Genomic DNA, 12,920 nt, shown 5'->3' with positions numbered 1-12,920 from the left:
GTGGTTTTGACACTCATAACATTTATTTACTTATCTAGTATGAAAAGATTGTATTATGCTGAAAACTTTAAAATTTCATTTTTTTCTCATTTAACTGCTCTGCTCTCAAGAGGGATTTGACTTATGAAATTAAGTAGATTCTCATTTATCAATACTTTCCTAGTAAAAATTGCTACCAATTTGTATTGATAGTTTTAAAGAAGTTTGGCTTTTTCAACTAAAAACAAGTCAAAGTAGGCTAGACTTTCATTGTGAATCCCTAGCTGGAAAAAAGCTTTTAAAAACCCTGGTGATTTTAGAGAGATTCTATCTTAATTCCTCCATTCTGTTGGCTTGCTTTTACTTGTTCTTTAGGCAAAGTAAAACCTTTATTTTAACTTACCTGTGTAACATTTTATATTTTATCTGTGGTTTTAATTAAGTTAATTCAGTCTGAGGACATTTGGCATACTCTTTACGTTATCATGATATACCTAAGGTCAGTTTCCAATTCAGTCCAGTTACTTGAACTTGATCAAGCTTTACAAAGGATATAGTTTCTGTAATGTTTGTGAATTTCAATGGCATTGTATTTCTGGATAAAGATTACAGAGATGTATGGTTATTCTGAATGAGATTTAAAGTTCATTGAAACACAAATACATTCACATGCAATTTCTAACAGGGAACTCTTAACAAAATTGGATATTCCTAGATTCATCCTAGCTGAACATTCATTCCTAGTTGAACATCCTACCTTGTAGAAAAAATATTCACTTCTGAAAACATGTAGAAATTCAGTTTGATTTATACAAACACTTGATTCCTTATTAAATCCTTTATCTTTCCATAAGTTCCTTCGAGCCTCTATGTACAGTTTCATGGGTCTCACCAATGAAACTAAATTAGGACCATGTTATGAAGCTTCCCCACAGTGATCTCTCTGGGTACAGAACAAGTCCAGCCTATCTTCCTCTCTCTTCAATTCAGTGTCCTCTGACAAGTAGCAGGGTTCCCATCCCTAGTGCATCTTCCTCTGTGCACACCTTTGGTCATCTGACCTGATCTTCTTATCTTTACCACAGAAATACCTGGAAGAAACTGCGATATCTTTTACACTTCTGTTAAAGGAGGTGTATTCCAAAACCCACTTCTTTAAGAACATTTCTGTTCTCTCTCATTCTCAGAAACCAAAACTCCCTAGTTTAAGCCATTTGACAATTTTATGTCGTTGCTAGATTTTAATCATGCAACTTTAAATTCAAGGGAGCTGAGAAACTGGGCAAGATGCAAGGTGGGGTGGGGCATTCTACGATCCTGGGAGAGGCAGAAAATCAGTAACAGACCAATAAAATGTTGAGATAAAAACATACGAGCAATCTAGAAAAATTCAATGATTCAATCTAGAGCTAGTTCAATGGCAGAGGAACAGGAAAGGTAGACTTGGAGATATGCTATTGGGTAAGCACTTGGACAGTTGACAAATGAGGACCTGCCTAGCAAGTACGCATTTTACATTTAATAAAGGAAAGAGTAAAGGCCTTTATGCCAAGTTCATATAATTATATATATTATATTATATATTATATATATTATATTATAATAATTCACTCATAGTCACTAGTATGAGGCAAGGCAGGTAGTATCCAAATGGGAGTATACTAAATAATGTTGAACTATATCATTCTTCCTCAGGCTACTTTAATTTTTCCATGCTGCATTTACTTCAGTAAATGTGGAAAAGATGGTGAACTTCCTACAGGCTTAGAAAATTTGTTTATACTACATAAAACTAGATTGATATGGTCACTTATTGAGAAATGATTAAAATAAGCTTCTAGGCCCAGTACTTTACTCGGCTTTGGCCCATTTTTATGCCACATATACGTGAATCTTTTTCAGGAAAATTTGTACTTTTCCTTGCATTAAGTTTCGCGTACTAAAAGTTTCTCTTTTTGAGGAAATAATGTTTAGTTATCTCAGATAGTGGACATTTTTGTTAAAATATATTAAAACAGACCTTCCTAACTAGTGATTTAAAATATGATGTAAATTTGTTGAGTTAAATTAAATCCAGGTAAATACTGACTTGGTGTTAAAGCTCCCCAGACCACTTATAATGAAGGACTTTTGGACAATGTTTTGTGTCTATTCTGGCATTTTTTAAAGGTTTGGATCTTCAATTATTTTCTGAAATACCATAAAATATATTACAACTAAGAAGTAGCTTTCAAATCAATTTATTATTTATTGAGACACTATTACCAGCTTTGGCTTATGTCTTGAGTGGACATATTTTCTGCTTTTGAGGAGCCTATTTCTTCTTCAGAGCAAAGATAAGTACTTAACACAGAGAACAGTTCAGCATGCTGTAAAAATAAGCAGTGGATTGTGTAGTTTAAACCAGTGAATTTTAAATCTGGCTTTCTGTCAGAATCAGTCAAGGCTGTTTTAAAAAATACAACTTCTGGGCCTCCACCCTCAGAGATTCTGACTCAGTGGGTCTTTCTAAAATGGCCCTCTCCTGATAATTGTGATGTAGGTGTTTCAGTGAAAGCTTCCATGTGTCCAGATAATTTAGCAAAGGTAGATGTCCATTTCAATAAACAATTTAAAGCATTTTATAACTTATTCCCTTTATTGGGTTGAGGCCTTGGTCACCAAAGTCATTTAATGTAAAGTAGGCAACAGTATTTCTGCAGATATTTTGTTATACATATCAACTATTGTATTGCATAGTAAATATTTCTAATTAGTAATTGTCATAACTTTTCCTACATTTAATTTAACCAATTTATTTCACAACCTGTGAAATAATCTGAAAAGTTCCATATTGTGTAGACAGGTGTTTTTCTTTTCTTTTTAACACTTTATAACATGAATACAGAGAATCCCTTTTGCAATATAGCTAACATTAGGCATGGTAAACTATCATAATATCTTCTTTTTTTTTTTTTTCTTGAGATGGAGTCTCACTCTGTCCGCCAGGCTGGAGTGCAGTGGTGCGATCAGCTCACTGCAAGCTCTGCTTCCCAAGTTCACTCCATTCTCCTGCCTCAGCCTCCCTAGTAGCTGGGACTACAGGCACCCGCCACCGCAACTGGCTAATTTTTTTATTTTTAGTGGAGACGGGGTTTCACAGTGTTAGCCAGGATGGTCTCGATCTCCTGACCTCGTGATCTGCCCACCTCGGCCTCCCAAAGTGCTGGGATTACAGGCATGAGCTACCGGGCCCGGCCACTATCATAATATCTTAAGAAACAAAACAAACAACAAAAAAATCCCTTTGGTCCTCATCTCCATATAAGATCTTATTTCTCACCTTTGCAGCTAACCTTCTAGAAAGAGCAGTCTGCACAGTAGTTGAGTCTAGATTCTGAGGCCCAAATCCCTGAGTTCATCTATAGACATTCCTTAGCACAGTGCCTTAATAGCAGGATGTTCTTCATAGATATCAGCTTTATTAAGATTATTTTGGCCTCTCCTTCAACTCTCTTAGCTCTTAAAACTCTTTTTCTTATTTCCTTAATGGAATGCACTTTTACTCAGTCACCTTTGCTAGCTTGTCTTCTTCCATCTGTCCATTAAATATACATTTGACTGTGCATTTCACTTCTTTCTTTTTATTATTTATTTAGAGACAGGGTCTGACTCTCTTGCTCAGGCTGGAGTGTGATGTTGCATTCCTAGCTCACTGCATCCGCAAACTCCTGGCCTCAGGTGATCCTCCTGCCTCAGCCTCCTGAGTAGCTAGGACTACAGGCGTGCACCACCATGCCCAGCTGATTTTTAATGTTTTAGAGATGAGGTCTCCTACTATATTGCCCAGGCTGGTTTCAAACTCTTGGCCTTAAGTAATCCTCTTGCCTCAGTCTCCCAAAGTGCTGGGATTACAGGCATGAGCTACTTCTCTCAGCCTCACTTTATACCTTACGTTCTCTCTGAGTGACTCGGTCTTCCTTTTGTAACTCCACCACCTCCTGCTTGATAATGATTTCCTAATTGATATACAGTACAAATGTCCCTCCTAGCTGTATTCAGCGCTGTCTAATAGAAGTATAATGTAAGCCCCATGTGCAATTTTAAATATTCTAGTAGTCACATCTAAAAAATAGAAAGAAATAGATGAAATTAATTTAATAATGTATTTTATTAACAGAATATGTAAAATATTAAGCATTTTGATATAATGTGGTGAATTTAAAACTATTAATGAGATATTTTACATTTTTTGTACTAAATCTCCAAAATTTAGCATGTACTTTACACTTATAGCACATCTTAAGAAATATTTGGCCTATATTAAGAGTTCATAAAATTGACAATTGAAAAGTAGATCCACATACCCAAGTGTTTCTTACCTGCTTAAAGATCTTCCAGTAACTGAATAGAGTATCAAAAAATCATTTTCCTTTAATGTCCAGATCCACCTTGACAAAATGTTTTCATTTTTATTAGAAGAGCTGATTTACCTTTAATGCAAAAACATATCAATTTCAAAACTATGTCCAAGTATTATTCTTGTGTCAGCATAGTATTATTAACATGGAATTCACATAAATATTGCATACATTGAAAATCAAGTCTAAAATAATTAACATCAACAAGACATTCTTCAAATTTTTCTTGTAGGTTTTTGCAGACAATTTAGAAGATACTGGAAATTACAGTTAAAATCTTCTGGAGACACAATTCACGATAGGAAATTCATGTGTAAAACCCTTATTAATTTGTATTTTCAAAGTTTCAATTTCAACATAAATTTTCCTACTTTTCCAGCTAGTTTGCAAATAAACCCTTGTTTTCCTTGAAGCTTCAGATTTGGCTTGTTCATATGCACTATGATACTGGTGAGAGAATGTATATCATTGTGCCAGGTTTTTGTTAGTCATTATTGGATAATTGGCAAGTATTCCTTTTGTTTCAAGAAAATCTTTAATTAGAGTTAACAATTCAGTGAATCTTTGCAAAACTCTTCTCTGATTTAACCAGTAAGTGTTGGCACAAAATACAAGATCATTAAATTTATTGTCTTCTATTTTTTCAAGAGTTCCAGAAACTCCTAAAAAGACTAAAAAGTCTGTAGCCATTTGATTTGCTTAATGTGACTTAAGTTTTATAACTGTGTTGTGACTCTTTATTACTGGATTTTGCTTTCATTCCTGATCAGTTGTCTTTCTTCTTTCCTCTCTTGATTCAGCTCCAACAGATGCCACTGTGCACCCACATCTAGGTAAGTGTTTAAGACTCTGATGTCATTAACCTTAGTACTTGATCTACTTGTTTGGCTTTTCTGGCTATGTGAGCAGATGTTATAGAGGCGAGGAAGCTGTCCTCTCTGATCGTTGATCAATCACTGAAACTGAACTTGGGTACGGATTATACTTGAACACAGAACCTCCTTGAGGAAACATTCATGCTGCCCAGCTGGGGGCTCATGCAGGAACTTTTGCACCTGTTAGTACCCTCAGCCCTGAGATCCTATTGAGTGTAAGCTTTTGCATTCTAATGCTGAATTTTCCCCAGAGTCCCTCATAATACTAAATGCCCATCATAAATGTTACAGCATAGAGCTAGTGGGCAAGAAGCCATGAATGTGGAAGAATTGAAGTCATTTAAGATTTGAGATTTATGCTCAAATTAGTACTGAATTGTTAAGAAAAAGAAATTATTTTGTCATTTCTTTAAAAATCGAACTGAAGCTGGGCATGGTGGTTCATGCCTGTAACCCCAACACTTTGGGAGGCTGAGGTGGGAGGATCACTTGAGACCAGGTGTTTAAGACCAGTCTGGGTAGCAGAGCAAGACCCCCATCTCTACCATAAAAAATGTTAAAAATTAGTCATTGTGGTGGCATGCACTGAAGTCCTAGTTACTTTGGGGGCTGAGATGGGAGGATCATTTAAACCAGGATTTCAAGGCTGCAGCGAGCTATGATTGTAACACTGTCCTCCAAGTTGGGCAGCAAGCCAGATCCTGTTTCTTTAAAAAAAAAATTGAAATGAGACCGTTTAAATAAATACCTGCTTCTTAAAATGGCACCATGGATTTTTCATAATGTCATGCTCTTAGTGGCCCACAGTTCTTGAGGCAGGGTGTATAGTGGTTAGGAGCACAGATTCTGGGAAACTGCCTGGGTTTATCTCACTTTTACCACTTGCTAGCCACACAATATTGAGCAAGTTACTTAACCTCTCTGTGCCTCAGTTTTCTCATCTGCAAAGTAGAATTAATAATAGTACCTACCTCACAGGGTTGGTATAAGGATTAATTGATTTTGTTTTCATAAAATGTATGGTAAATAATATAGTGGTGTTTGGAAGTAAATCAATACACAAACAGGTATCCAATGAGGCTTACCCATTGCCTTTGTAAATAAAAAAGTCTCTAGAAAACAAGTGATCTTTAAGCATTAATTTTCTCATTTGTGTCAGTGAAGACTTATTTTAAAAGCAATTTCCTACACTATAGTATTTAATAAGAATGAAAAGAAATCATCCTAGCTGGTTGCAGCCTTTTCAAATGTCTCTCACTATGGGACTTTCCAGATAGGTCAGTTATTTGTCTCTTGGGCTTTTCCTTTCAACCTATAAACCCAATTAATTTATTTTTCCTCTTTGGAAAATCTGCCTTGAGAAGCTCTACTTTTATGTAATGCTACAGCTTGGGGCTCCTCTTATTTGGCAGACAAATGCAAGCGCTTAGAAGCATGCCTTCTGGCAGCCAAGACAGGCTGGTGACCCGCAGTGGCCCAGCCAAGTCTCAGCCAGATTGGGTATCTTAGAGAGCTGTACACTGTAGGCATTTGAGGCACTGCATCTCATCGCTCAGAGGAATCATTAAATCACTCCCATGCACAGAATACATCACAGCATTCTCTCCAGTGTATATCCATATTCTCCCTGTTCTCATGCCTAAGGCTTCGAGTCTGAGCATCCAGTCCTCTCAGTACATGCTGATTCACTGGTTTCCATGACTTCATTATGTGCTTGCCTGCTGGCATACCTGGTATAAAGGAGGCAAGGACTGCCATGGTTGGGGATGTCACCAAAGAGAATGTGAAAGTATGCTTCCTGATATTGGGAAGTGATTTTAATTACCCAGTGATTTCAGAGAAGTATATTTGAGTGAGCCTGAAAAACATAAAAATGTCACCTTTAAAAGAAAAAGTTATGGGAGTTTTTTGTTAATCAGATAATCTTATTTTAATTTTTCCAAAAGACAGTCTGTTAGCTAGTTCAAACAAAATTGTCACAACCCAAAGAAATTAGAGTAGCTGAAACAAACTTTCTAAGCAAACCATGAATCACATGAGAGCATTGTTAAAGTACTAAATTAGTTTTTACAACATGAATAGAAATAATCATCATTTCTCACACAACCTTTAAAATGAGCACCTTTACATTGTAGCCAGCCATGAAAGTTGAGTTTACTTATTCATCATCTATTCAGTGGAAATACGAACTCTACAGTTGGCGAAAATATTGCGCTTGACATGCCCAAAGTTCTTCTAGAACTTAAAAATAGGTATTCAATATATCTCAAATGTGTAGTGATAATATATTTAAAACCATGTATGGCTCCCTGGCATTCCTCCTGACTTCTAAATTGATTTTATTTAGGAATTTTACTTATTCATGTAGATAAATTCTCTTATGCAGTTCTGAAAGAGAAAAAAAGGTTAACAAATTTAAAAACATTCAGTAAAAGATGAGTGAATATAGGGAAGGAGAGAAAGCAAGCCAGGGCAAGAGGATAGTGGGAAAGAGAAGAAAAAATGGATCAGTAGATTACAGCAATTTTAGTTGACAATAAATAGCCAGAATGTTCTATCCAATTCCATGCTTTAAAGTGAATTAGACACTGACACTGTCTGGGCAGTCTCTTGGAAGCCATGGATGAGTATATGTTGAAATATGGATATATTAGTTCATTCTCACGCTGCTAATAAAGACATACCTGAGACTGGGTTATTTATAAAGGAAAGAGGTTTAATTGACACACAATTCACACTTCAGCATAGCTGGGAAGGCCTTAGGAAACTTACAATTGTGGCAGAAGGGGAAGCAAACACGTCCTTCTTCACATGGTGGCAGCAAGAAGTGCTGAGCAAAAGAGGGAAGTGCCCCTTATAAAACCATCAAATCTCAGCTGGGCACGGTGGGTCATGCCTGTAACCCCAGCACTTTGGGAGACTGAGGCAGGTGGCTCACCTGAAGTCAGGAGTTCAAGACCAGCCTGGCCAATATGGCGGAACCCCGTCTACTAAAAATATAAAAATTAGCTGGGCGTGGTAGTAGGCACCTGTAATCCCAGCTACTCGAGAGGCTGAAAGAGGAGAATTGCTTGAACCCAGGAGACAAGGTTGCAGTGAGCTGAGATCGTGCCACTGCGCTCCAGCCTGGGCAACACAGTAAGACTCTGTCTCAAAAAAAAAAACCATCAAATCTCATGAGAACTTACTATCACGAGAACAGCATGAGAGTAACTTGCCCCCATGATTCAATTACCGTCCCTTCCACGATATATGGGGATTATAGGAACAACAATTGAAGATGAAATTTGGGTAGGGACACAGCCAAGCCATAACGATGGAAGACAAGTTTCGAATAGCCTCTCCTTGTAGGTTGGTGCTGACTTTGGCCTTCCTGCCTCCCCTGCCTAGTGATAGCTTTGTAGGTTTCCTTTTGGGGTCTTTCGTTTTCCCAACTTCTAGGTGTCTAAACCGCAGAGCTTTTTACACTTGTCGCTTAGCAGTTTGAGGGACAAAGCAAATCAACTGCTCATTTAAAATTTAGTTTTAAAATACATTATTCTTCATAAATACAGCATGTTGACACTTGTGTTTAGCTAAATATACTGTTGTAGTATATTTCTTTCCTAAATACTTCCTTTTTCTTTCAGCTGAAATACATAGTGACAGCATTATCCTTCGAGATGACTTTGACTCCTACCACCAACTGCAATTAAATCCAAATATATGGTAAGTTACAGGAACATTCCTCACTTTGGTTTGCTTAATGCAACAAATGATGCTGACTGCTCCCTTAAGGAGCAGTTACTTAAAATTAAATTGATATTAAGTGCTAAGGTATCAGTGAGACTTGTTAAGCTATGGAACTGGGCTTAATGTAGACTGCATATAATGTCTATTACTTGACTTCTTTAAGAACTGAATCCAGGTGCTCTTCAAAGCCGTGAGTGTGGTTAGATATTTTTTTCAGTTTTGCAATATCCTTATATAGAAAATATTATATGTCTAATAATTTCATTTATGCCAAACAAAGAAGGGAAATGGTTTATCTGAAATGACAAATTATTTGAGTCATACTTCCAAATAATTTCTAAATTATTAGGTCAACTCATTATGTATACTCCAGTCTCTCCTTCAAAAGCTGTTGAAGTGTAACTCTGGGATTTTTGAGGGCAAATAAATAATGAACCAAAATTCACTCATTAAAAACTTGTCTAATACGTAAATGGATGCCTGAATTTGTTGGCAATTTGTTGCATTTTTGCTGACTTTGAAGAAATAGGTCTATTGACCCAGAGTTACAATGAAAATCAATCTGCATAATTTGGAACAATATCTGAATTTGGATTTTCTGTTATACTAAATGTATTTTGTTTGGACAGAAGAGTTCAAGATAAATTAGAAACTAATGTAAACTAAGTTCAAGCAATATAATACTCAAGACTAAAAAGAAAATAATCATTTCATCCTTGAATGTCAGCATATGATATTCATTTGTTTTATATTCACTTTTTAACAAATATTTAGCAATAATCATTTTATTTTTATAGTAAATTAAAAAGAGGTATGGTTCTCTCAAGTAACAAATGGTTTAGTAGAGAAGACACTAAGACCACATCTTTAAAAAGCTTGTGGTACAGGATAGAAATCCTTAAATGTGACCGAGGGGAACAGATAACATACTAGAGGCGTTCCAAAGAAAGGAGAGATGACTCTGGTGGGAGTTTGTTGGAGAAAGTTGCTCTTGAACTGAGAGTTGAAGATGACATATAGGTAGAGTGTTGAGGCTTCAAAATTACACAAGAAACTTTTATTTTTTTCTAGAAAGAAATATAGATCTAGATAGTATAAATATAGAAAAAAATTTTATCAGGCTAGCCAGAAAGTCTAGTCATAAAGTCTTATACTTTATATGCCATTTAAAGAAACAGTTTATCAGTAGAACTCTGCTTCCCTAAATATACATTTTCTTAAAATAAATTGAAAATCTTTGTTAATAAGAGGCCAAAAAAAAAACCTTTCTAAGTACCACTTTTACCCAGGAAAAGTTTTTTACTTCTGACATTTTGCTTGTTTATATTCCATTAATATAGATGTTATCATATGATTTGTTTCTTTCAGGGCAAATTCATTTCTGTGAAGCTAATTCATTTTCTTCAGTGAGTTTTCTTGACAAATACAAAATGTGACTGTTAAGTGGTGCAAATTCTGTTGTTTTTTAAATCAATAAAATGTGATTGATTTTTCTTCACCCATTTTCATGACTGATCTGATAGATGCTTTCTTGACCAAAGTTATGGATTTTATATCTCTTTTACTTAAGCTGTGGTTTTTCCTACCATTTTTTAAAAAAGTTTTTTCCTACTTTTTAAAACAATCCTTTTTTATCTTTAAAAGCCGAGTCCTTCTGCCTTTTATCAAATATGCTTTGGAGTAATTTTACTTTATCCCTTATTGCCCACAGTCTCCTTCATTTAGCCTCTTTAAGATTCAAAAAAAAAAAAAAAGTGAGAGTAGGGAATGGTGAAACTGTCATTATTTGAGAGATGATGTTCTGTTAAACAAAAGGTGGCAGAGGCCCTGATATCAGACTACCCTGGTTTGACTCTTGACCAAGCCACTTGCCAAATGGATACCATGAGAAAAGCAAAAAGCTGCTTCACCTCTCTGAGCTCTATTTCTGTGCGGTAAAAGTAGGCAAATACCGTTCTTGCAGCATTGTATTAAAGTTTCAGTATGAAGAAGTCTAGTGTATTGTAGGTGCTCAATACCCATCGGTTTCATCTCTCCCTTCCTCTCTTTCCCTCCCTCCCTGTCTTTTTCCTTCCCTTTCTCTCTCTTTCCTCTCTTCCTCTCCCTTTCCCTCTCCTCCCTCTTCTCTTTCTCTCTCCCACTTTTACTTCCCCTCACCCTCCTTTTCTTTCTTCTTCCCTCCCATCTTCCTTTTTTTTCTCTTGTGATATATTTGTACATTGGACTGTTGGTCTCTTCTAAGCCCAGACATGAAAACATTATTATTATTAAAATAATCTTAAGCTAATTTATTTAACTGAGTCCCCAAGTCTTCCTTCATTGCATTTTCATAAAAAACAAATGCCAAATTAAATATGTTTATATTATAAAATCTATGGAATATATATTGATGAAAATAGCATTACAGCAGAATCATAAAGGAGGGAAAAATAAGGTGTTAGATGTCTTGAACCCCTTAGAAGTCAATGTAAACTTCCTAAAGTCAGAAACAAGCATCTAGTGACATCAGATATCCCCATGAAATATTTCCAATAAACTAACAAAGGCCCACTTTGTTTTGGAAACTGATAGGCAGTTTTACCTCTCCCAAAGCTTCTATTTTCTTGCTACATGTTTTGTCACATGAGTTTTGTCCCTTATAATATTGTCTTTGATTCTCTTTACCCCAGAAAAGAATCAGAAACCCAGTGGAGCTTTGTAACAGTATGGAAAAGAGAATTCTTGTGGCCAGCATGGTCCCTATGCCACTGCCACACACCACCAGATAGAAGCAAAGTGCCTGAGTATGCTGCGTTTAGCCAAATTCCCATAACTCAATACACCACCAAATAATTTACCTCAAAAGAAAAAGTGTGCTACTTATAAGAGCATATTTTTTTCCCCTGGGATTCTAAAAGCTTTATGTGAATTATTTACTCTGTACTTCTTATTGTTAAGCAAAAGACAAATTAAGAAACTAGTTATGTCTGTACAATCTTAGAGAGGTAAGTCAGTTTAAAAGTTAAAACACACAATGTATTTACTTCCATTAACTTCACCTAATGAATTCAACTTTTCTATTTCACATAATTCTTTAATATTCAAGTTTATCTCATGTACTAATGACTGTACATAAAAAACGAGGAACATAAAATGATATTATTATAAATGAAGGTAAAAGGTAAGTTACTCTTCCAAGTTTTTTATGACAGTTGGAATAGAAATAAGAAATGTTTTTTATGTCAACTCAATATTGAACGTACTATCTGTTCAGTTTGAATATTTGAAATTATTTAAAAATTTAAAAATTCATGTGGTTAAAAGTTCAAATAATCCAAAAATATAAGCATTAAAAATAAGCCTCCTTCCCACACTAGACCTATATTCTTTCTCCAGGGTCAACAACTTGGGTAATAGTTTCTGTGAGTCCTTCTGGAAATTGTTTGTGCTTACACAAGTGTAGCAATTATGAATTCTGTCCAGAAGCTTGAGTATCAGAGAAATAAAACTTTATTTATTCTTCCATAACCCAACCTAATTTCTTTATATTCTCCTCCTCCTACCATGTTGGTAGAAACTTAATTTCAGTCAACTCTGGCTTGTCATCTTCTATATATTTTTTTGTTTGTTTTTGAGCTAAGTGTCAGTGTCTTACTAGTGCAAAGGCAGAAGGTAGAATGAGGATGCACCTCTGGTCCCCAGCCATCTATCTGTTCCTGCGGATATCCACTGAAACTTCCATTATCTCATCTAGTCTGGTGACTAGTCCACACAGCCCGGCTTCATCCCTGTCCTCACCTTTGTGCAGTGGTTCTGTTTTGAGCCCAGCCTGAGGGCATGGAGACTGTTCTGCTGTTCCCAGTCCTGGGCCTTGGGCATCTTTTCCATGCTGTACTCTGGTGTGCATTTGTGCACCTCTGGTCCTTCTGCCTCCCTCATATGCAGAGCATAATTC

The 12,920-nt window shown here is 36.0% G+C and overlaps 1 protein-coding gene across 3 annotated transcripts in view; it reads left to right on the top strand.

Annotated features, from left to right (window-relative positions):
* RELN (reelin) overlaps window positions 1-12,920 on the top strand; it is a 521,226-nt gene that overhangs the window by 233,972 nt on the left and 274,334 nt on the right. For all 3 annotated transcript variants that reach the window (XM_003268163.3, XM_030826362.1, XM_030826363.1), the window contains exons 5-6: window positions 5,180-5,212; window positions 8,884-8,962. In XM_003268163.3, the coding sequence (XP_003268211.1) occupies window positions 5,180-5,212; window positions 8,884-8,962 (112 nt within the window). The remainder of the gene's footprint in view (window positions 1-5,179; window positions 5,213-8,883; window positions 8,963-12,920) is intronic.

The sequence above is a fragment of the Nomascus leucogenys genome, chromosome 13 (genome assembly GCF_006542625.1).
Source record: "Nomascus leucogenys isolate Asia chromosome 13, Asia_NLE_v1, whole genome shotgun sequence".
Classification (NCBI taxonomy): Eukaryota; Metazoa; Chordata; class Mammalia; order Primates; family Hylobatidae; genus Nomascus; species Nomascus leucogenys.
The sequence above is the reverse complement of the archived record's forward strand: the minus strand, read 5'-3'. Positions and strand labels throughout refer to the sequence as shown.